This window comes from Sapajus apella, unplaced genomic scaffold (genome assembly GCF_009761245.1).
Source record: "Sapajus apella isolate SASKATOON/1434 unplaced genomic scaffold, GSC_monkey_1.0 scaffold55, whole genome shotgun sequence".
Lineage (NCBI taxonomy): Eukaryota > Metazoa > Chordata > Mammalia > Primates > Cebidae > Sapajus > Sapajus apella.
The window spans coordinates 13,271,853-13,298,018 of NW_022436995.1; the positions used below are offsets into that span (position 1 = coordinate 13,271,853).

At 37.8% G+C, this 26,166-nt stretch overlaps 1 protein-coding gene across 1 annotated transcript in view; it reads left to right on the forward strand.

Moving 5' to 3' along the window:
* The window catches only part of ARIH1 (ariadne RBR E3 ubiquitin protein ligase 1), a 122,767-nt gene that overhangs the window by 73,951 nt on the left and 22,650 nt on the right, over positions 1-26,166 (forward strand). The window contains exons 4-8 of the mRNA XM_032244734.1: positions 4,438-4,530; positions 4,992-5,047; positions 20,702-20,768; positions 22,597-22,703; positions 26,031-26,073. Coding sequence (XP_032100625.1) covers positions 4,438-4,530; positions 4,992-5,047; positions 20,702-20,768; positions 22,597-22,703; positions 26,031-26,073 — 366 coding nt within the window. The remainder of the gene's footprint in view (positions 1-4,437; positions 4,531-4,991; positions 5,048-20,701; positions 20,769-22,596; positions 22,704-26,030; positions 26,074-26,166) is intronic.

The window sequence follows — 26,166 nt, forward strand, 5'->3', positions numbered from 1 at the left end:
TTCACCTATTAGATTGGCAAAGATCAAGGAGTTCGATAATATACTACATTATCATGGGCATGAGAAACCAAGTACTCTTGCACAGTATAAATGATGACAATTTCTTTGCAGGGGAGCCTGATGATAGCTATTAGATTATAAAAGTATATTTATTCTAATGTCACTTATACAGATTTATCTTAGATAGATTCTTAAGCTCACAAAGATGTTTATGTAGTCAGTGTAGTAGTGTAGTAGGAAAAAAAGGCAGTGTAAAGGTTCATTAATAGTAGACTGTAAATAAAGTTGTAGTACCCTTCTATAAAGGGGCAAACCCACACATGTACCAATGTGGTACCACATGAGAAATCTATTGGATTTTTTTTTTAAGACAGTCTTACTCTGTCACCAGGCGCCAGGCTGGAGTGCAAACCCACACATCCATACATGAGAAATCTATTGGATTTTTTTTTTTTTTTGAGACAGAGTCTCACTCTGTCGCCAGGCGCCAGGCTGGAGTACAGTGGCACAATCTCGGCTCACTGCAACCTCTGCCTCCCGAGTTGAAGGGGTTCTCCTGTCTCAGCCTTCTGAGTAGCTGGGATGACAGGCATCCGCCACTGCGCCCAGCTAATTTTATGTATTTTTAGTAGATGCAGGGTTTCACCTTGTTGGCCAGGCTTGTCTTGAATTCTTGACCTCAAATGATTTGCCCACATTGGCCTCCCAAAGTGCCAGGATTACAGGCCTGAGCCACCACAGCTATTTGGATTTTTTTTTTAAACAGAAACAACAAGGTACAGAAGAGAATAGGTGGTACTATTACTCTCTGTGTGTGTGTGTGTGTGTGTGTACGTACGTACGTACGTACACATTTGAACCCCTCTGGAAGAATATGTAAGAAATTGGAAATAGCAGTTGCCTCTGGGTAGAGGAAATGAGCAATAAGGTTGGGAGTGAGGGAGGCCTATTTTTCTTTTTTTGAGACAGACTCTCTGTCACCCAGGCTGGAGTGCAATGGTGGGATCTCTGCAACCTCTGCCTCCTGGGTTCAATCGATTCCCCCTCCTCAGCCTCCCAAGTAGCTGCTACTACAGGTACAACCACATCTGGCTAAGTTTTGTATTTATAGTAGAGATGGGGTTTTGCCATGTTGTCCAGGCTGGTCTTGAACTCCTGACCTCAAGTGATACACCCGCTTCACCACCATACCTGGCTAATTTTTGTATTTTTAGTAGAGACAGGGTTTCGCTATGTTGGCCAGGCCGGTCTTGAACTCCTGTCCGCAAGTGATTCGCCCACCTCGGCCTCTCATAGTACTGGGATTACAGGCGTGAGCCAAATAAACTCTGAACTTGTACTGTTAAAAATTGTTTTTAACCGTAACCCTATATAACTTATTCAATTAAAAATAATTTAGTAGTAAATTATTGCAAAATGTTATTTAAAATAAGGTAACCATTATTTGAATCTTTTTAAAAGACATAATCCTCCAGATCATCTAATGAACAAAGTGTTACTGTTATTCTTAGCTATTCTGAATAAATCTTTTCATAAAGGGTTTATTGAGATATAATTTATACAGCTAGTGCTTGACTTACGACCACGTTTGGGACCGGCAGACCGGTCGTAACACGATTTTGTCGTAAGTTGAGTAGGCTATATGCACAGTTGAAATGGTGCACGCGGAGATGGTAGTGCTACCGGAAGCTGGTCTGCACTGTCGTATGCCCAGCTGGGCAACGTTTGCGCTGCCAGACGCGGAGCAGTCGTGGCTAGCGATTGTGGTTGTAAAGTCGAATGGTCGTAAGTTGCATAGGTCATAAGTCGATCAATACCTTACCCAGTTCACCCATTTAAAGTGGCTTTTTGTATATTCACAGAGTTATGCACCATCACCACAATTTTAAAAACATTTTTATAAACCCCCCAGGAGAAAGTCCATACCCTTTTTTTTTTTTTTTTTTTTTTCCTTTCCCCCCTGAGGTGAAGCCTCACACTGTCATCAGGCTGGAGTACAGTGGTGCAATCTCAGCTCACTGCAACCTCCGCCTACCCATTTTAAACAATTCTCCTGCCTCAGCCTCCTGAGTAGTTGGGACTACAGGTGTGCACCACCATGCCCAACTAAGTTTTTGTATTTTTAGTAGAGACGGGATTTCACTATGTTGGCAGGCTGGTCTTGAATTCCTGACCTTGTGATCTGCTCACCTCAGCCTCACAAAGTGATGGGATTACAGGTGTGAGACACCATACCCAGCTAACTCCATACCGTTTTAAATTTAGCCCCTAATTCCTCTCAAGTCCACCAGCTCCTAAGGTAACTGCTCATCTGTTTTTTTTTTTGTTGTTTTTTTTTGTTTTTTTTGTCAATGGATATACATGTTCTGGACTTTTCATATAAAAGAATCAAACAATATGTGATCTTTTGTGACTGGCTTATTTTCACTCTTTTGTAAGAAATTTCACTATGCAAGTGATAAGAACCTTGAAAACAATGTTTGTCCATATTGTAGCATGTATAATTTGATAAACACAAAGATGTTTATATAGTTAATGCAGTAGTGGGGGGAAAAAAAGGCAGTGTAAAGGTTCATTAATAGTAGACTATAAATAAAATTGTGGTACCTTTCTATAAAGGGACAAACCCACATATGTACCAGTGTGGTACTACATGAGAAATCTATTGGATTTTTTGTTGTTGTTTTTTTAGGATGGAGTTCCCACTCTGTCACTCAGGCTGGAGTGCAGTGATGCGTTCTTGGCTAACTGCAACCTCCACCTCCCGGGTGGGTTTGTTGCCTTTTATGGCTGAATAATATGTGATTTATGGAAATTATATGGAAGAAGTGTTTTTTTCATCAGTTGATGGACATCTGGATTGTTTTCATTTTTTGGCTGTTATGAGTAATGCTATAATGAACACTTGGGCCAAGCGTGGTGGCTCATGCCTGTAATCCAAGCACTTTGGAGCCCAAGGCAGGCGGATCACCTGAGGTTGGGAGTTCAAGACCAGCCTGACCAACATGGTGAAACCCTGTCTTTAAAAAAAAAAAAAAAGAAGAAGAAGAAGAAGAAGAAAAAAAAGAACACTTTTGTACAAGTTTTTGTGTGGATATATGTTTTAATTTCTTTAGAGTATATACCTAGGATAAGAATTGCTGGCTCCTGTAGTTACTCTATGTTTAATATTTTGAGGAACTACCTGATTGTTTCCAAAGTTACTATACCATTTTACATTTCCATTGATAGTGTATGAAGGCTCCAATTTTTCTACATCCTCACCAACACTTGTTATTAATATTATGTCTTTTTTTTTTTCCCGCCAAAACAGAGCCTCACTTTGCCCAGTCTGGAGTGCAATGGTGTGATAACAGCTCACTGCAGGCTTGACCACTTAGGTTCATGTGATCTTCCTACCTCAGCCCCACTGAGTAGCTGGGATTACAGGCATGTGCCACCACACCTGCCTGATTTCTTAATTTTTTGTGGAGACAGAATTTCACTATGTTGCCAGGCTGGTCTTGAACTCCTAGTCTCCAGCGGTTCTCCCCCCTTAGCCTCCCAAAGTGCTGGGATTACAGACATGAGCCACCTTGCCCTGCTTTGTCTCTCTTTTTATTTATAGCTGTAATTGGTGAGTGTGAAATGTTATCTCATTGTGAGGTGTTGCTTTATTTTGTTTTGTTTGAGACACGGTCTCACCCTATTACCCAGGCTGGAGTGCTGTCTCAGCTCACTACAGTCTCTGCCTTCCAGACTCAAATATGCATCATCATGGCTGACTAATTTTTGTATTTTTTTTTTTTCTTTTTTTTTTTTTGAGACAGAGTTTCGCTCTTGTTACCCAGGCTGGAGTGCAATGGCACGATCTCGGCTCACTGCAACCTCCGCCTCCCGGGTTCAGGCAATTCTCCTGCCTCAGCCTCCTGAGTAGCTGGGATTACAGGCACGCGCCACCATGCCCAGCTAATTTTTTTGTAGTTTTTTTTTTTAGTAGAGACGGGGTTTCACCATGTTGACCAGGATGGTCTCGATCTCTTGACCTCGTGATCCACCCGCCTTGGCCTCCCACAGTGCTGGGATTACAGGCTTGAGCCACCGCGCCCGGCTAATTTTTGTATTTTTTGTAGAGACAGAGTTTTGCCATGTTGCCCAGCCTTCATGGTGGTTTTGGTTTGCATTTCCACGATGCCGAATGATACTGAGCATTCTTCCATATGCTCATTGGTCTATCTTCTTACATTTAATACAAACATTGTTGCCCACCTTTCCTAAAACGTGTGTTCAGAGTATTGATGTCTATATTTCACCACAAAAAGTTCATTTTAGGAGCCCATCTATTGTAAAATTGGCCACTGTAAGAAATGTAACCTTATCAAGCCCCACTGAGTCATTGTTTATAGTGATTTTTCTGAGAATGTCTTTGTTAAATTCACGTTTTATTTTTCTTAACAGTATTTCACTGGCCTTGAATGTGGACATAAGTTTTGTATGCAATGCTGGAGTGAATATTTAACTACCAAAATAATGGAAGAAGGCATGGGTCAGGTAAAGATACCAAGTTGTTTTTCAGTTTTTGTTGAATTTCCTAGTGTTTAGACCCTTGCACAAATAAAAACAGGTAAAGCTTTGTGGAATATGAATTGCATGGGGAACATTTTTCTAGATTCAGACAACTAAAGATAATAGGCAAGGTGGCGTTCCAGTTAAGGAGCCAATCCAGGTAACGTTTTGTCAGCCGGCGTCAGTATTGGTATTTGTTAAGTTAAACTTGTTGCACGCTTTTGCGTTTAAAGTTTTGTGTTTAAAAACCAATTATTAGTTTAGCAATTCTAGTTACTTTATGGTGATAAAGTAACTCTCACACATATTTCCTTTAAGTGGAAAGGGAAGGATTGAGATCCTGTAAACATTAAGGTATTCTGAGAACCTAGCAAAGTGCCTGGCAATGGTAAGCATTCATTAAATATTTGTTGAATGAAGACAGTTTAAATTTCAATCTTTTTCAGACTATTTCGTGTCCTGCTCATGGTTGTGATATCTTAGTGGATGACAACACAGTTATGTAAGTATTTTCGATAGATTCTGCATGTGAATATTGGTTAGTTGGTTAAACCAAATTAATTTTTACTTAGCACCTCAAAGGAAGTGAAATTTCTCAAAGTCTGAAGAAACTCTTTACATTCCCTCATAGTAGTCCAAAAGCCCATTTGTAACTTGATTAAATGCCTGATCACTATTCTTAGAAATGCTTGGTAACTAGATTTTGATAAACCTTGGAACTGGAGATTAGAATCTATGCATGTGTTAGTTGAGGTGCTCTTTGAAGCAGATCCCAAGATAGAAAAAAAGTGAAACTGACTCATTGTGGAATAGCATCTGTGCAAGGTAAACAGCAGGAACAGATAAATATCGATGTAGGCCTGGCATCTGTTAAAGAAAAGAAGGAAGATTCAATAGGAAGAGACTTTGTAAGATACAGCTGTGAGAATCTTTTGCAGCCCTGTGGGGGAACTTCAGTGCGTAGAGTGCCCAAAGAGGAATACCTCAATAAGTATAAAGAGCCAAGCCAAGTACCCTTGGTATGCTTAGTCGTTGGCTGTACTACCCAGGGAATCATGGTCTTTGCTGGAATACTGCTGCTGATTTCAGACACCCTCCAGCTGGAGGCTTTCAGCTAACAACTCTTCTTGTGAAAGGTTCTTTCTTTTTTTTCTTTGAACTTTTAGGTTCAAGTGTACATGTGCAGGCTTGTTACATGGGTAAATTCCTTGTCCGTGATGTTTGGTGTACAAATGATTCCATCACCTAGGTAGTGAGCACAGTACCTGATAGGTAGTTTTTCACTCTTGCCCTCCCACCCTACCCACTCTAATAGCCCCCACTGTCTTTTATTCCCAGCTTTATGTTCATGTGTACTCACTGTTTAGCTTCCACTTATAAATAAGAACGTGTGGTACTGAGCTTTCTATTTCTATGTTAATTCATTTAGGATGATGACCTCTGGCTGCATTTGTATTGCGCAAAGGACATGATTGTGCTCTTTTTTTTTATGACTGTATAGTATTCCATGGTGTACATGTACCACATTTTCTTTATCCAGTCTACTGTTGATGGGCAACTAGATTGATTTCATGTGTTTACTATTGTGAATAATGCCACAGTGAACACACTAGTCCATGTGTATGTGTCTTTTTTAGTAGAACGATTCATTTTCCCTGCAATCTCACCAACACACGTTATTTTTTTGCTTAAATTTTTTTTTTTACTTTTTAGTAATAGCCATTATGACTGGTGTGAGATGGTACGGTATATCATTATGGTGTTGATTTGCATTTCTCCAATGATTAGTGGTGTTGAGTATTTTTTTTACCCATTGGCTGCATGTTTGTGTTCTTGAGAAATATCTTGGCATATACTTTGCCTTTTTCCTTCTGTTTTTTTTTTTTAGTGAAAGCAAGTTTATTAGAGAATTAAAGAAACAAAGAAATGGCTACTTCATAGACAAAGCAGCCTGCCCATTTTTTAATGGAGTTATTTGGTTTTTGCTTGTTTGATTAAATTCTTTATAGATCCTGGATATGAAACCCTTGTTGGATGCATAATTTGTGAATATTTTCTCCCATTCTGTAGGTTGTCTGTTTACTCTGTTAATAGTTTCTTTAGCAGTATAGAAGCTCATTAGTTTAATTAAGTCCCACCTATATTTGCCTTTGTTGTGGTTGTTTTTGGGGACTTAGTTATAAATTCTTTGCCAAGGCTGATGTCCAGAATTGTATTTCCTAGATTTTTTTCTAAGATTATAGATTTGAGAATCTTACTTTTAAGTCTTAATTCCTTTGGTTAATTTTTATATATGGTGAAAGATAAAGGGGTCTAGTTTCATTCTTCTGCACGTGGCTAGCTAGTTATCCCAACAGTCATTTATTGAATAGACAGTCCTTTAGCCATTGCTTGTTATTGTTGACTTTGTTGAAAATCAGATGGTTGCAGTTTTGTGGCTTTAGCTTTGGGTTCTGTATCCTTTTCCATTGGTGTGTGATTGTTTTCATATCAGGTACCATGCTGTTTTGTTTACCATACCTTGTAGTACAGTTTGAAGTTGAATAATGTGGTACTTCTGCTTTGTTCTTTTGTTTAGGATGGCTTTGGGTATTTGGGCTCTTTTTTGGTTCCATATGAATTTTAGAATTTTTTTTTCTGCTTTCGTGAAAAATGACATTGGTGGTTTGATAAGGAATAATTATGAATCTACATATTGCTTTGGGCATTGTGGCCATTTTAATGATATTGATTCATCCAGTTCATAAGCATGGAATGTTTTCCTATTTGTTTTTGTTGTCTGTGATTTCTTTCAGCAGTGTTTGGTAGTTCTTCTTGTAGAGATCTTTTATCTCCTTGGTTAGATGTATTCCTAAGTATTTTTTTATGTGAGTGTGGCTATTATCAACAGGATTGCATTTTTAATTTGGCTGTCTCCTTGAATGTTAGTCGTATATATTAAATGTTACTGAATTTTGTACATTGATTTTGTATCCTGAAACTTTACTGATGTTGTTTTGTCAGTTCTGGGAGCCTTCTGGTAGAGTCTTTAAAGTTATTTCTACATATAAAATCATCATCAGTGAAGACTGATAATTTGACTTCTTTTCCTATTTGGATACGTTTTTATCTTTGTCTTGCCTGATCGCTCTGGCCAAAACTTCAGTACTATAGGTCTGGTGAGTAAGTGTGGGTCATTCCTTTCTTAAGTGGAATGCTTCCAGACTTTGCCTGTTAAGTATGATGTTGGCTTTGGGTTTGTCATAGATGGCTCTTATTATTTTGAGATATGTTCCAACCTATGTCAAAGCCTAGTTTGTTGATGTTTTTATCGTGAAGAGATGTGGGATTTTATTGAAAGCTTTTTCTGTGTCCTTTGAGATTATCATACAGTTTTTGTTTTTAATTCTGTTTATGTGGTGAATTACATTTATTGGTTTGCATGTGTTGAATCAGCCCTGTATCCCAAAAATAAAGCCCAGTTGATTGTGTTGAATCAACTTTTTGATATGCTACTAGATTCGGTTTCCTAGTATTTTGTTGAAGATTTTTGTTCTATGTTCATCAGGAATGTTGGCCTGTAGTTTTCTCTTTTTTTGTTGTGTCTTTGACAGATTTTATCAGAGTGATGCTTGTTTTGTAGAAAGTGTGTTAGGGAGGATTCTCTTCTCCTTAATTTTTTGGTAAGTTTCATTAGGATTGGACCAACTCTACCTGTATATCTGATAGAATTTGGCTGTAACGCCACATGGTCCAGGAGTCTTTTTGGTTGATAGGTTTTTAAATTGCTGATTCAGTTTTGGAGCTTGATATTGGTCCACTGAGAATTTTGATTTCTTCCTGATACAGTCTTGAGGGGTTGTGTGTTTCCAGGAATTTATCCATTTCCTCTAGATATTCCAGTTTATATGCATGGAAGTATTCTAACAGTCTCTGAGGATCTTTTGTATTTCCATGGGATCCACTGTAATGTCACCTTTCTTGTTTCTGATTGCACTTATTTGTGTCTTCTCTTTCTTTTTTCTTTGTTAATCTAGCTAGCAGTCCATCAGTCTTGTTTATTGAAAAGTTCTCTTTTGAAGAGGGAAAGAGACTTGGAGAAAGAAGCAGAGTTATTAGTTCCGGAGCCCAAGATAAAAATCCCAATTTGCTTAATTCCTGGGTTAGTGCTGATTTCATAACCTCAGGTTACCTAATTGACATCACTCCAGGAGGATAAACAGATTGAGGGCCTGAATGATCCACAAGCAATTTGTGTAATCAGTCATGGATAGTTGTCTATACAGAAAGGCATGCCTGTATTTAAGCACTGGAATTTGAGGTAATAGAATTAAAAGCCATGGGCTTTAATGAGTACATTTCTTAATCTAGTAATGCCATAAATTTACTTGACCAGCACAGTTTATAAGACTCAGTGATTTCAAACCTCCTTAATCTCCATCTCCTTTGATTTATTTGGAACATATTTACTGTTATCAGTTCTGTGTTAATACTGGTTATCTTTTTTAGTAAATCTTATTTCCATTATTGTTTTAGGCTAGCACAAATAAGCCATGTATCATCTTGAAGTACCACCATTCTTCAATTTGTCTTTATCTTGGCCTCTGATGCTTTCTTGTTTCTTCTATTCTTTCATCACTATGCCAGTTCCATTAATACAGTTTCCTCAGTATATTTCATTAATAAAGGTCGCTATATCCTTTATCCATTTGACAAACATTTACTGAGAACCTACTTATTAGCACATATGTACAGGAGAACAAAAAATTAAGATATAGTGCCTTCCCCCAGGAGATTCACAATAATAAATAACTACAATGCAACAATTTATGTTTTGTATATAAAGATATGTATAAAATACTGAGAAAGAAGCAGATTGTTCTACTTGAAGAGTTTAGGGAGACTTTGGGAAAAATAGTAAAAACTGAGATTGAGGGAGTGGAGGGTAATATTGGTTAAAGAAAGAATGTCAGTGTTTTAGAAATAGGTCATGTACTTCTCTGTTAAGTATTCTGTGCTGGCTAGAGCAGAGTAGGAGGTTATGACAGATGAGGATGAAAATTTTGACAGTTTATAATGAATGTTGTCATAGAATGTTTTAATATGATGAGATTTGCATTTTAAAAACAGTACTTTGGTAGTGTAGTGGTGGATGGTTTAGACAGGGGTGTCTAATCATTTGGCTTCCCTGGGCCACGTTGGAAGAAGAAGAATTGTCTTGGGCTACACATAAAATACACTAGCACTAATGATAATTGGTGAGCTTAAAAAAAAAAATCGCGAAAAGAGTTTCATTATGCTTTAAGAAGGTTTACAGAATTCTGTTGCGCTGCATTTAAAACCATCCTGGGCCTCAGGCTGGACAAGCTTGGTTTAGAGTAAAGAGGCATTTGGGCTATGAGTCTTGGTTTTTACAGTCGTTGTCTGTTTTTTTTTTTTGAGACAGAGTTTCGCTCTTGTTACCCAGGGTGGAGTGCAATGGCGCGATCTTGGCTTACCGCAACCTCCGCCTCCTGGGTTCAGGCAATTCTCCTGCCTCATCCTCCTGAGTAGCTGGGATTACAGGCACGCGCCACCATGCCCAGCTAATGTTTTGTATTTTTAGTAGAGACGGGGTTTCACCATGTTGACCAGGATGGTCTCGATCTCTTGACCTCGTGATCCACCCGCCTCGGCCTCCCAAAGTGCTGGGATTACAGGCTTGAGCCACCGCGCCCGGCCTTTTTTTTTTTTTTTTTTTTTTTAAAGACAAAATTTCACTCTTGTTGCCCAGGCTGGAGTGCAATGGCGCAATCTCACCTCACTGCAACCTCCCCCTCCCAGGCTCAAGCAATTTTCCTGTCTCAGCCTCACAAGTAGCTGGGATTACGGGTATGTGCTACCACATGCCTGTAATTTTGTATTTTTGGTAGAGATGGGGTTTCACCATGTTGGCCAGGCTGGTCTCAAACTCCTGACCTCAGGTGATCTACCCATCTCTGGCCTCCCAAAGTGCTGGGATTACAGGCGTGAGCCACCGCGCCCAGCCATTACTGTCTTCTATGGATGATAATGTTCCAGTCTTTAAAGATGATAGTGTGTCGGTTTTCTAATGGGGAGCGAGTAGAAACAGAATTTAGAGATGGATTGGTTTAAGGTATGAAAAATCTCCAATATGGATCTGCAATTTTTCTTTTTTTTTCTTTTGAATAATTAGCTTATGTACATGGATCTGCAATTTTTAATGTGATCCATTAGGTAGAAACTAGTAACCTTCAGTTTTAGAATTCAAAAAACAGTTAAAATAATGGCAAAGGAAGCCATTACTTATAGAAAGACAAAGGAAGACTGACATCTTAGACAAGGGGACATTAGGAGAGGAGGCGGAGTCACTGAAAGATATTTAGGTGATGGTTTATGAAAATAATACAGGAACCAGGAAGTAGAGAATTTGAGCAAAAGAGGTTACTAATGGTATCACTTCGTGCACACATGTGAAAGAGAACAGCATTGATGAGACCATTGGATTTCCCTATTATAACAGCAACTTTACTACAATGGTGAAAGTGGAAATCAAATTGCTGTGAGTTCAGACATCAATAGAAAATGGAGAATAGTGAGGAAAGTTCTTGATTATACCCCCCATGGATTCCATAATACTGATTTATGTCCTATTAGATACTTACAACATCTTTGTAAATCAAAGAAACTGATTGGAGTTTATCTATGGATGTGTCACTGCCAGGCAGGTTTAACAACTTCTTCAGTTACTTAGGTGTTATAAGGACGCTGTCCTGACAGTGTGGTAAACATTTTTTAAACTGTGTACAATGAAGCCATAACTTTCCTGAGAGTACTCAGGAACTCTGTCGTAGGACTTCTTCCTGTGGGTTCAGCCAGAGGAACTTGTTATTATATCCATCTTATATAATGGATTTCTGGGTAAGGTTTTATTTGGGGGAAGAGTAGATTGGAAATGAATGAAAACTTCCAACACATGAAACAAATGTGATTAATTTTTTTCAATATCACAGGGCTTTAAGAAATCAGTAGAAAGAAGATAATTCTATGAAAAAGCAGTTAATAGTGAAAGAAATGTAAATGGCCATAAACATAAGCTATCATGCCTAGTTTAATAAGTGTAAGTCAGCATCACTCTAAAATTTGTTTTAGCATTTCAGATTGGTAAAGCAGGATTTGGTAATGTCTAATGTGAGTAAGAATATAGTATAATAGGAATATAAACTGTCAGAAGATTTTTGGAATGTAATTTGGCAAGTTATAAAAATTTATCTCTTCTTTGGCCTTACATCCAATAGTTTCAGTACTTTGGATATTCACAGTGCTAACACTTAACTCACTGTGTTTTGTTTTGTTTTTTCCCAAGGCTTGCTGTCATTCGAGGTGATTTCAGTGCCCCTGTGTATAGCCCCTAGATCACCATCACCTAGGAACTTGTTAAGAATACACATTCTCAGGCCGGGCGCGGTGGCTCAAGCCTGTAATCCCAGCACTTTGGGAGGCCGAGGCGGGTGGATCACAAGGTCAAGAGATCGAGACCATCCTGGTCAACATGGTGAAACCCCGTCTCTACTAAAAATACAAAAATTAGCTGGGCATGGTGGCGCGTGCCTATAATCCCAGCTACTCAGGAGGCTGAGGCAGGAGAATTGCCTGAACCCAGGAGGTGGAGGTTGCGGTGAGCCGAGATCGCGCCATTGCACTCCAGCCTGGGTAACAAGAGTGAAACTCCGTCTCAAAAAAAAAAAAAAGAATACACATTCTCAGGCCCCATCCCAGACTTAACTGAATCAGAAACTCTGGAGGTGGATCCCAACAATCTGAACAACAAGCTCTCCTGGTGTGGCTCTGATGTACTTAAGTTTGAGAATCACTGTCATTTCATTTCCCTAATATACTTATTTCCTGTAAAATACCCTTCACCCCAGCTTCCCACTTCTGTGGCTCCTACCTTACACCCACGCCAGATCTCCAGCTGACTTTGCAAAATCATCTTTTTTTCTGCCTCTTCCTAAAATATTGCTCCTTGGGGTTCTATCCAACCCCCTATTTCTTCTTACTTTGTATACTTTCCCTAGGCAGTCTTTGGAAATCTCCAAATCAGATTTCTCTTTTGAGCTTGATACCTATGTATCCCTCTGCCGAATAGGCACCTCCACAATCATCCTTGCACCAAATTCTGTCAAATCCACATCCTCATTATCCATAAATCCATCTATTTTTTTCTGTTCCTACTGCCATTAACCTCATCTAAGCCATCATCTCTTAGCTAGAAATCTACAACTGGCTCTTAAATGATTACCTTATACTGTATTTAGTTTTATCATCTTCTAGTTCTTTGCAGATGGCTTCCATTGTCCTGCATTGCTTGCCTGTACAGCTTTATTTTTTGCTTTATCTCTTCTCAGATTCTCTATTCCAGCAAGGTATAATTTGGTTTCTTGAAAATACTATGTGTTTTATTTGCATTTGGCTTGGTTTGAGTTTACTTTTTTTCTCTACTGCCTCCTGGCTTTCTCACCTACAATACTGTCTTCCAATTTTACTCTTGAATTGTCTTCATCTGGTCATTCTTCAGGCCTCAGTTTAGATTTTAACTTTGGTTTGGTCAGGCATCCCGTGACCTCCTTAGCCCCTCCATATTTTGTTTACCATTCACTTGTATAATTGCCCATATTCTTGCCTGTATTCTTTCTTAAGCTATAAGAAGTGTGACCTCAGGTCTCGTAATTATGTTGTCTGAATTCTTTGTTTATTTCTGTTCAGGATGTGTAGCGCTAAACTTGGAAGTATTACACTGAAAGTATTTATTCACTGACTTCTCAGTGTTTCTTAGATTCTTAAATTCTCAGTAGTGGTAATTCAGTGGCTTTATTTATTCCTTTTTTAAAAATTATTCCTTAGCAACTGGTATTTAATGGGCATGCATCTTTGAATAAGTCACTGGAAGTATATTTTCTCCCTTGTTTTCATAAACATATGTCAATATTGTATACTTCAGAGATTTGTGCTATAATACCATTAAGGCTAAGTGGGGTTTCCCTGCATAGACAATGGGCTGTACTTCTGTAGTCATGGAGATAACAGTATACTTTGAGAACTTTTTCCTTGTCACTATATTTGTCCTTGGTGCTTTCCTAAGATTAATGAAAATTATTTCTCTGAATTATGTATCATTTGTAACCAAATAAATGTCAGTCTACCTGTATTCGTCCTAGTAGTTGGTTGGTTTTTTTCATGCAGTTGTTTAGGGCCTAAATTTCCTCTTTGTGACCCATAGGGTACCTGGGGTCATAAGGAGGAAATTGGTACCTCTATAGTATCCTTTGCCTTTATCTCTTTCACCATCTAATGTCTATTAGTCACTTTACATTATCAACCTTATAGTAATTCTTTTCTGTTTTGTAACTGATTATTTCCTGTTTGGTCAGTAGGTAAATTCAGAAAATTTTAAATCAATATGTTCATAATATTGTAACTATATAAAAAATAATCGTAAAACCAGGTAGTTCAGTGGACCCAGGGAGAAATAAATCCTCTAAGTCTGTGCTGCTCTAAGGAGAATGTTTCTAGCATCCAAATCAGACACTTACACCTTACATTCAGTCTTATCACTATCACAAATTGGATTGTGAAGCTACCTAGACTGGAGCAATTAAGTGAAGTCCTATGGTTTGTACCCTCCTGAGACAAGAGACAAACTAAACCTCAGTGTGTGTGTTATTCTCTTTATGGTAGAGCATCTCATCTTTTACAGTGTAAAAAAATTCTTAATTAGAATTGGCTCATTTTACTTCTTTATTAGGTCATCAAATACATTCAATTAAGTGTGTCAAGTACATTAACCTTAAAAATATATTTGTCTTACCACCACCCACATCAAGGTATAGAACTTTCCCAATACCCAGAATGTTGATCCTTGTGCCTGGCCCTTTCCAACCAGTATCCGTCTCCCCTCTGCTACCTACCCTGACGTCTGTCACCATGAGGTAGTTTTACCAGTTCTTGAACATCATTTAAATGGAATCATATAGCATGCCTTCTTTTGTGTACATATGTCTGCTTCAGTTAACATAATGTCTTTTGAGATTTCTGTAAGTTACTTCAGTGTCTTGATAATATACCTTTAGGAGTTTTTTGGTTGGTTTGTTTGCTTTTGGCTACTTGAAAAAATTAGAGACTATCCCTGTATGTTTTTTGGTGGGCATACACTAATTTTCTTGGGGCAGATACTTAGGAGTAGAATTTCTAGCTTTAGTAGATACTGTCAAGTGGTTTTCTAAAGTCATTGTACCTATATTCCTTCTAGCCATGGGTGAGAGCTCTAGTCTTTGCCCATACATCTGTCACCCATCTTTTAAAATTTTGACCATTCTAGTGAATCGTGATTTTAATTTGCAGTTTTCTGGTAGTGTTATAGAACATTTTTCCATACATTTATTAGACATTTGGATATCCCTTTTTGTGAAGTGCCCATTCGAGTCATTTACCCATTCTTAAAAATTGGTTATTTTTTTTCTGTCATTTACTTTGTAAAAATTCTTTATTCTGATGAGTCTCTTGATAGCTGTATTTATTACAACTATTTTCCCCAAATCTGTAGCTTGCCTTTTTTTTTCTCTAAAACAAATAAGATTTTTTTAATGGATAAAAGTTTCCCTTTTTGGTGTCTGATTTGTTTCTTTCCATATATGATTGCTGCTATTTAAGAGATCTTTGTTTACCTTAAGTTCTATTTATTTTTAAGGCACTGAGAATTTATGGAGACTGCTTTGATAACATGTAACTTAAGAGTTGTATGTCTCATGGTGGAATAAATTGAATGCCCACTATCATTTCTCCACAGGGAAACAGAAAAATAGGGACTTGAGTATTCTAAGTAGGAAATTTAGCACAAGAGCTATAGTATACTGTCTGTTTTAGAATATATGTTTCAGGGATCAGAGCTGAAGTACATACTAAAATAACTTTTTTTTTTTTTTTTTACTTTGAAAAGTTAATTTACCTTTTCAATCTTTCCTCAGCGTAAATGCAACAGATTGTTGCATAACAAAGTATCAGTTCCCAGCAGCCTCTATTGCCAAGAGTTCATTTTCTTGCTTTTCTTGATTTGCTGATTTATGGTTCCTGAACTAAAATAACTTTCTAGTGTCACTGAAATGTAAAATGAGACAGTTGTCAAATTGTAGTAGTAAGGTTAAGTATGTAGACAGAATAAATTATTGATGAGTATTAGTAATTTAAACTTTTTCAAATGTTACTGAACTGTAAATATAAACTTAAATGTTGAAGGGAGGCAGGGAAGAATGAGAGAGGGTGTATGAAGCAGATTCTTTTTGTTTGTTTTCTCCAGATGTATGCTTACCCAAAAGCAGATTCTTTAGGGCCTGATACGCCTTTGTTATGGTCTTTGCCTTTGATTCTAAGATAAAGCCATGAGAGAGGGTTTTGAGCAGAGGAATGACATGGTCAGAGAGGGTTGCTTTGACTGCCAGTGTTTAAAAAAATAATCTTATAAGTGGGAACAGGGAGACAGATTGAGAAATTATTATAGCAGTCCAAGTGAGAAGTGATAGTGGTTTGGATTAGGCTGGTAGCAGAGAAGATAGTGAAAAATGTTTGGAGTTTGGATATATTTTCAAGGTAGAACCAGGGATTAGATACAGGGTGTGAGGGAAAGATGAGTCAGGAGTAACTGCAAGGTCATCATGACTTGTGGTTATGATTAACTAATTCAGATGACAATAAATGTTATATTTTTATAATCAGAAATTTGAGCAAAGGCAGGATGTGGTGGCACATGTCTGTAATCCCAGCACTTTGGGAAGCCAAGGCAGGTGGATCACCTGAGGCCAGGAGTTCAAGACCAGCCTGGCCAACATGGTGAAACCCAGTCTCTACTACCAAAAAAAAAAATTAGCTGGGTGTGGTGGCATGCACCTGTAATCCCAGCTACTTGGGAGGCTGAGATAGGAGAATCGCTTGAACCTGGGAGGTAGAGGTTGCAGTGAACTGGGATCACTGCATTCCAGCCTGGGTGACAGAGCAAGACTCCATCTCAAACAAAAATAAATTTGAGCACAGTTTTTTTTAAATGTGTTAATCGCTTGATTATAATTCTACAACCTAAATGCCCAACAGTAGAGGAAGATGGAGTATGATACAGCCATTAAAAATGGTTTGTGAGCTGGGCACAGTGGCACACACCTGTAATCTTAACACTTTGGAAGTCCAAGGTGACAGAATCACTTGAGCTCAGATATTCGAGGTTATAGTGAGCTATGATCATGCCACTGTTCTCTAGCCTAGGTAATAGAGTTAAACCCTATCTCAAAGAGAAAGAGAGAAAGAGATTGTGAATTATTTTAAGGGCTGTGGAAAATGCCTATGATGATATTAACAAAAAAGACTAAGATGCAGAATTCTTTTTCTTAAAGAAGAAAAGCTTGTTAATTATTTTAAGAGCTCTGGAAAATGTATATGATAATGTTAACTAAAAAATCTAAGATGCAGAATTATGTGTAGTCAGTCTTTATTTAAAATTATCATGCATTACAAAAGGAAAAAAAGTCCAGATTTCATACAGTTTTATGGGTTTATTTATGGTGATTTTGATGTCCTCCTCTATGCTTGTCTATAATTTGTATTAGTATGTTGGGAAGAAAATCTTTTTAAAGGAAAATATTATATTCATTAGTCCTAAGTCAAAGTATAATATTGTTGATTTACTCAATGCTACAAAAGGCATGGTTTAGCAATTGGCATTAATTAAAAAACAAAACTAAACAAAAACTTGTATTTCAAGTCATCTAGTTTCAAATCACATTTCTTCAGTTACTTCATTTGTTAAAACAGGGTATTCTCCCCATTTAATGCATCTGTCAGTATGCTCAGCATGTGTAGTAGGCATTCAGTAGAAGTCATTTTGTTTAACTAGAGAGCTGTCTTCCACTAAGAGATGTGACCTAATAACTATTTTCTATTTTTTTTTGAGACTGAGTCTCGCTCTATCACCCAGGCTAGAATGTAGTGGCATGATACCAGCTCACTGCAACCTCTTCCTCCTGGATTCAAGCAATTCTCCTGTCTCAGCCTCCCAAGTAGCTGGGATTACAGGCATATGCCACCATACCCAGCTAATTTTTGTATTTTTAGTAGAGACAGGGTTTTGCCACATTGACCAAGGCTGGTCTCGAACTCGTGACCTCAGGTGATCCACTCGCCTCGGCCTCCCAAAGTGCCGGGATTACAGGCATGAGCCACTGTGCCAGCCGATAACTATTTCAATTTGTGATGACAGCAAATCTTTGTCAAGAGAATTTTCTTATTAATGACCAGAGTGACACTTGATTCTTCAGAATGCCTGTTCATGAAGATGGATGCTCACTTTGTTTTACCTCATTATCATCAGATAAACTAAAGAAGCAGTCTTGTCCTAATAACTGTTGGCTGATATTTGCTCATGTCAGTCCTGGTGGTCCATACCAGGTTTAGATAGCTTTTTAGGCTAAGGTCAGCTGTCAGAAATCATTAGGGTTTGTCATATCAGAAAAGCATTATGAGTAATACATGTATAAATAAGATATGTTTGTTTGGCAATCAAGGCATCTGACTTTTGGCCGATACTTTTCTTATTATTTATTGACATAAAATCTGTAACATAAAACTCATAATTACAGTCATCCTTAGTATACTGAGGATTGGTTCCAAGATTCACACCCTCTACTCTAATATACCAAAATCTGTGCATACTCATGTCAGCTTAGCAGAGCCCATGTATACAAAAATTCGACCATCCGTATATGCAGGTTTCACATCCCATAAATAACTGTATTTTTGATCCACATTTGGTTGAAAAATATCCATGTATAAGTGGACCTGTGCATTTCAAATCTGTGTTGTTTAAGAGGCAACTGGTTTTTGTTGTTGTTGTTGTTTTGAGACAGAGTCTGTCTGTTGCCCAGTAGTACACTGGAGTGTACTAGTGGCGCAATCTTGGCTAACTACAAGTACTCTGCCTCCCAGGTTCAAGCGATTTTCCTTCCTCAGCCTCCTGAGTAGCCGGGATTGCAGCTGCCCACCACTACGGTTGGCTAATTTTTGTGTATTTTTAGTAGAGACTAGATTTCACCATGTTGGCCAGGCTGGTTTTGAGCTCCTGACCTCAAATGATTCACCCACCTCGGCCTCCCAAAGCGCTAGGATTACATATGTGAGCCACCATGCCTGGCCAGCAACTATATTTTAAATATATAATCCAGTGGCTTTTAGTACATACATAATATTGTACAAACATCACCTAATTGCAGACTATTTTAATCACCTTATATCCATTAATCAGTCATTCACCATTCTCTTCTCCCCCTAGACACTGGCAACCACTCATCTGCTGTCCTATTCTGGACATTTCATATAAATGAAATAATATAATATGTTGCCTTTTGTGGTTGGCTTCTTTAATGTTTTCAGGATTCATCCATGTTGTATTATGAATCATCACTTCTTTCCATTGCTGAATAATGGTTCCATTATATGGACATGTCCATTTTTTTTTGGAATTGTGTTATGAACATATGAAAAATTTGTACATTTGTGTACAAATTTTTCATCAAACACCTGTTTTTAATTCTCTTATAAATATATACATATATGTATATATACATCTCAAAGAAGAATTGCTGGGTCATGTGGTAATGCTATGTTTAACTGTTTGAGGAACTATGGAATAACATGAATTATTTTTAGACCACAGGTCTACTTCTGTGAAATATGGAGATTTACTCATTTAAAAAATAATCATTGAACACTTTCTACAGGCAGACAGTGTACTAGACACCCGGGGATCCTTTCATGGGCTTAGGAGGAGAAAGATAACTATTAAACAAGTGATTATAGAGATAACTGTCTAATTAAAATTATGACAATTTCTATAAAGGAGATGTTTAAGGTACCATGAGAACTGAGAGGGGATCTATATCTAAACGAGTATGGAATCTCAGGAAAGGCTCTCTTGAGTGAGTTACCACTATATTGTAACTGAGTGAAGTAATATAGTAATAGCGTTTAATATTTATTGAGTGCTTACTGTCTGCCAGGCACTGTTCTAGTCTTACAACCATATTTCTGAGATCTGTTTTACAGATTATTAGTAACCTGAGGAATGGAGAGTTCAAAGAATTTACCTTCAATTTATAGCTAGTGAGTTGTGAGGCCGGCATTCAAACCTAGACTGTCCCACTTCAGAGCTCCATTATAATATTCTTGTCTTTCCAAGGGAGGCAGCTTTATGCAAAGCCTCTGAGGAAGGGTAGTGCTTACTGTTTTGAAGGAAATACAAGAATACGAATGTAATAGGAGCACGCTGAAAGTGGCACACGAAAAGGTAGGATCTTGTGGAAGGAGAGAGGCCTTTGAAGCTCAAGTGTGAAATGAGTCCAGATTGTCTGGTTCATTTCAAAGATGTTAATGGGGTTGGTCTACATGCATGTTCTTCCTGTCTTTCTCAGTGGGAATTCTTCTTTTTCTTGTAATACACTGAGCGGAGTGTTTACTATAGAACTAATGAAACTTAAGCTTCAGGTTCCTCACTTACGTGGACTCCTGTGAGTTCTGGAAATTCTTGTGAATTATAAAGTGTTCAGAAGAGGCCAGGATGCAGTTAGTAAGCATTTCTGGTTAATTTCCAAGAGCTCTCAGAATAAGGCTTCTGAAATTATATCAGCTTTATGTATCACAAAACCTGGATCCATTTCTTGACATTTCTGTCAGCAATATCTGTCTCATTTCACATACTGATTTGGGTGGGGTGCCTGAAGGAAGGTGGCTGAGAATTGCTGTCTTAAGACACGATATCAGAGTCAAAAGACCCTGAAATGGGCCTGAACTTGGCATTAGTTGGTAAGTCATTAGGCTATACTAAAAACTGGGTAAAAGTAGAATATTTAAAATGCAAGAAACATGGAAAAAATGTCTATGAAAATTATACAAACTTTGAAGTTATTGTTTTGATCAGTACAGTCACATCTGTTGACAGCCTATATGGATTTCAGTATTTTCAGCTTAGGGCATAAACATGTTGTAGCCATAGCATAAACAGCTTTTGGAACTACGTTTTATAAATGTGTGGAAAATACTCTTGGCTGGAAACTTTCTCATCTATTTTTATTCTTGGTTTCAGGCGCCTGATCACAGATTCAAAAGTTAAATTAAAGTATCAGCATTTAATAACAAATAGCTTTGTAGAGGTAAGTGATTTGTTTTCCTTCTTGTAAGAAGGAATTCTGTTTATTAATAGAAATACTATTTTAAAAAATTATGGTCTATTAACAGTAAACAAATCTTTATTGCATTTATGAAGGATACCAAAATACCTTTATTCTCAAAAGAGTGTGACAGGCCGGGTGCGGTGGCTCACGCCTGTAATCCCAGCACTATGGGAGGCCAAGGCGGGCGGATCACCTGAGGTCAGGAGTTCAAGACCAGCCTGGCCAACATGGCGAAACCCCATCTCTACTGAAAATAGAAAAATTAGCTGGGCGCAGTGGCATGAGCCTGTAATCCCAGCTACTTGGGAGGCTGAGGCAGGAGAATTGCTTGAACCCAGGAGGTGGAAGTTGCAGTGAGCTGAGATGGCACCTCTGTACTCCAGCCTGGGTGACAGTGAGACTCTCTCTTAATAAAAACATAAAAGAGCATGACAAACTAGTAAGTAGATCTCTCCATAGACTTGAGCTTGGAAAATAAAATTATTTTTACTGTATTCTTCCTTTATTTTTCTTTATACCTAGCAGAGAATTGTAGTAGATTACTAATCATGTCATTTTTAATCATTATTTGAGATTCTAACCCTGCTATTTCTCTGCTCGTTTTAGGTTTCATTACCAGTAAATCTTGTTAATAAAGAATGCCGTATTTTACTGGACCATGCCTTTGCCCATTTGTTTTATGATTCCTTTTGTGCTACAGTGGCAGAGTTTCATAGTTGCTACAGAGACTGTTCTGGCCTGCAAAACCAAAATTCTTTACCCTTTTGGCTCTTCACAGAGGAGTTTGCCAGCCTCTGTATGACAACATCAGTGTAACTTGGTGTTTTAGTTTTAGAAAGTAATTATTTCCGTTAGAGATTAAACCTGGAAATAGCCTATTTTAGAAATAGTATGTTATTTGAAATGGTCAATGGACTTCTGAATTCCGGTGCCGAGTGTTTTGTTTCATAATAAAAATGCTATAAAAGTTATGTTTCCTTTTCAGGAACTAAAGTGCACTCTTTGCCTGTGGCTTAGGAACTGGCTTTTTTTTTTTCTTACAAGAGCTCTTTATGGGAGAAGTTGTATGTATATCCTTTAGCTTAGCTTGAACTATTCTGTCGCATCCAAACACCTTCTTTGATAAAGAGTATATCTGGTTTTCTTGTGTCTTTTGAAAATTGTCTTGAAATAGAACCATAAGTAAATTAGTGCTGTTTAATGATCACATATTTAAAGTTATTCAGTGGGATTTTGAAGATAGAACAAGAGGTAGTTCATAAATTTTACAAAACCAGGTCTTCAAGGGTCGGTCATCTTTAAAAAAAAAAAAAAAAAGTACATCTCAAAATGTTACTGTAGAAGACCACAGCAAGTTTTCATAAGCTTGTATCATCCTCCCCCATTTGCCCCTTGTACCAGAGAAGCAATATAAATAATTGCCTGATGTGCTAGGAAATCTTGCATTGTGACCTAATTTAATTTGCTGCCTTTTTTTGAGGCAGGGCTCATTCTGTCACCCAGGCTGGAGTGCAGTGGATGATCACAGCTCTCTAGCCTCCACCTCTTGGGTTCAAGTGATCCTCTTGCCTCAGCCTCCTGTGTAGTTGGGACTATAGGCACATACCATCATGCCTGGCTAAATTCTTTTTTTTTTTTTTTTTTTTTTTTTAAGTAGAGGCAAGGTCTTGCTATGTTGCCCAGGCTGGTCTTAAGCGGTTGAACTCAAACAATCCTCCCGCCTTGGCCTCCCAAAGTTTTGGGATTATAGGTGTGAGCCACTGTGCCTGGCCACCTGTCATTTTTTATTTTCTAACTTGTATTTCAGTGCAATCGACTGTTAAAGTGGTGTCCTGCCCCAGATTGCCACCATGTTGTTAAAGTCCAATATCCTGATGCTAAACCTGTTCGCTGCAAATGTGGGCGCCAATTTTGGTAAGCAAGTGATTTCCTAAATTAAAATCGTGCACAAAGCATTTCTATTTCTTCTGTTTATTCTTGGTATTAAAATAGCAGAAAAAAGTGTTTACCTTAGGCAGGGAGATGTTTAATACCAGTTTGAAAATAGTGTGAATCTTTTTGAGAATGGGATGAAAGGTCACATCTTAAATAATTTTTTCTCTTTCCTTGATATTCTAACTTTTGGGTGTATATAGATATATGTGTATGTGTCTGTATATTTTTTGTTTTTGAGACAGAGTCTCACACTGTCACCAGGTTGGAGTTCAGTGGCACGATCTCTGCTCACTGCAACCTCTACCTCCCAGGTTCAAGCGATTCTTCTGGCTCAGCCTCCTGAGTAGCTGGGACTACAGGTGTGTGCCACCACACCCAGCTGATTTTTCTATTTTTAGTAGAGACAGGGTTTCGCCGTGTTGGCCAGGATGGTCTCGATCTCTTGACCTTGTGGTCTGCCCGCCTCAGTCTCCCAAAGTCCTGCAGTTACAGGCATGAGCCATCATGCCCGGCCTGGATATATTTTTTTATGGAGAAAATACACAGCTCTAATCATATCTTCCTTTATGCTCCACTGTAACTTAATGGGAGCTAACTTGTAGATCTGGGATTGTAACTTTTTCTTTACTCTGCCAAATTTTAACCTTACTTAGGCAAAGGAAATGTGTAGGTAAATTCAGCTGATGGTCTCCTTTTGAACTAAGAGTTTTCATATGGCTCCCCTTGCCCAGCTTTCTTGATAACTTGGGCTTTTGGAGTTCTATAGTATACTCTTTAGTCTTTTGAATTCTAGATTTGAACTACTAGGAAGTTTCCAGTGCCACATATTAGGGGGTGTCTTAATCAATTCAGGCTTCTTTACAGGTGTTCTCATTTTTTCCAAAATGAATAGGCTGAAATTTTTTCACATTTTTAACTTCTTATTTCCTTTTGATTAACAGTTTATCTCTAGGTCATTCATCTCTTCTTGCATTTTACTATAAACATACAAGAGAAGCTAAGCTACACCTTCAACACTTTGCTTAGTAATTTCCTCAACCAGATATTCAGTTTCATTTCTCTACCTTCCACAAAACACAATTCAGCCAACCTCTTTGCCACTTTATATCAAGGATGGCCTTTCCTCCAGTTTCTAATAGCATGTGCCTCATTTTCATCTGAGATCTCATCATAATGGCCTTTGCTGTCCATATTTCTAACAACATTCTGTTCGTGGCCATTTATTTAGGTTTTCTCTGTGATTGAGGCATTTTCCACACTTTGTCTTTCTGAATCTTCACCAGAATTACCCTAACCTGTTGAGTTAATTCCCAGTGATCTAGACTTTTTCTAGCTTACACTTCCAAACTCTTATAGCCTCTACTCATTACCTAGTTTCAAATCAGCTTCCACATTTTTTATTTTGTTACAACAGCACCCTCACTTCTTGGTACCATTTTCTGTCTTAATGTTCAGGCTGTTATAACAAAATACCATAAACTGGGTGGCTCCTAAACAACAGAAATTTATTTCTTAGACTTCTTAAAGGTGAGAAGTCCAAGATCAAGGTGCCAACAGATTTATTGTCTAGTGATGGCCTGCTTTCTGGTTCATAGATGGTGCCTACTTGCTGGGTCCTCATATTGTAGAAAGGACAAGGCAGCTCTTTTTTTTTTTTTTTTTTTTTTTAAGGATGCCAATTCCATTCACCTCCTAAAGTCGCCATGTCCTAATACTGTCACATTGATTATTAGGTTTTAACATATGCATTTTAGGGGGACACAAACATATCCTGCTAGAAGTTAAGATGATTTTCTGCTCCTTTGAGTCTTGAGGAGTAAGAAGCCATCACCCAAGCTGGAGTGCAGTGGCATGACCTCAGCTCACTGTAACCTTTGCCTCCTAGGTTCAAGCAATTCTTATGCCTCCCGAGTAGCTGGGATTACAGGCGTGTGCCACCATGCTTGGCTGTTTTTTTTTTTTTTTTTAAATTTAATTAATTTATTTATTTATTTTGAGTAGAAACAGGGTTTTACCATGTTGGCCAGACTGGTCTTGGACTCCTGGCCTCAAGTGATCCACCTGCCTTGGCCCTGCCTAAGTGCTAAGATTACAGGCATGAAGCACCATGCTCGGCCAGATTTTTTTGGGGTTGGGGGTTTGGGGGAGATACTTTGTTGGTATTTCATACAATTCTTTTTTTCCTCCAAACACCTATAGAATTGCAGTTAACACATCATTAATAATTTATTAACTGTTTCCAAAAAGAGCAGGTAAGCTCACACAGATTAAATGTGTAAGACACATACTGTTTTGATAAAGATTAAATATGCATTGTTGTTTCAGAGTTTACCCTGTAGAGAAAAGGTGGATAATACCTACTTCCAGTGTATTTTTAGTGTGACATATTTCAAATATAAAAGTATAGAGAATACAACAATGAATACCTATGTAGCTACAATCCAGCTAAATCAAAATTAGTATTTTGGTTTTTTTTCTTTTCATTAAGAGATAAAACATGACACATATATTTGTAGCTCCTTGGTTCCCTGCTCTATCACATTTCCCATCTTTCTTTTCAGAAATAATCATTATCCTAACCTGATTTAAATCAATAATAGTTTGTTCCTCTCTTTAGCAAAGGATTTTTTGCCATTTCTAAATTATTTAATTAGCTAATCTGCCATTTCATTATTTTTTTCTTAAGCATTTGTGTTTATTCACTAATTATACTTCTTTTACAAATGTACATGCCATGAACCTAGAAGAACAAAAGTGAATTACTGATTAGTATATGTTTAGTAAGTATTTATTCTTTTTGTTTTATACCTTGCCTGGTACTATTTCCCTCTACAGGGCTGAGGTTCATTTGTTTAAGTAATGCAAAGATGTGACCTATTTGCTTCCCATATGTTGTTTACTGTGTATTAGTGCTGTTATATAAGTAACCTACAAAGTCAGCCTTTTATTCTTCATTTAGGAAGTTAAGTAAAAGATTAAAAATGCACTGGTGAAGCATGGGTTGAAACTTCTCAATGTGATCTGAGGCACCTTAGCAACAACTATTAAGAAATTGTCACCAAAGCATGTATTCATGCTTACATTCATTCTTCATTTCACACATATTGAGTACCCACTATGTGCTAGTTCTAATACTGAATTCTGGGTAATTAACTGTAAATCAGACATGGATTTTCTCCTTGTATTTGCCAGTCACTAGAAACTAGTCACAGTACTGTGGAATTATAAGGCATGAAATGATTGGCTTATTTACTTACTTACAGTAGGTAGGTTTTAATTCTGTTAACTCTTTGTGTCACTTAACAGCTTTAACTGTGGAGAAAATTGGCATGATCCTGTTAAATGTAAGGTGAGTTTGTCTGACATTTCCATTTTAAAACAACGTAATGGCACACTTCCTAAGACTTAGTGACTGAAAATCACAGCTGATGATTTTGTTATC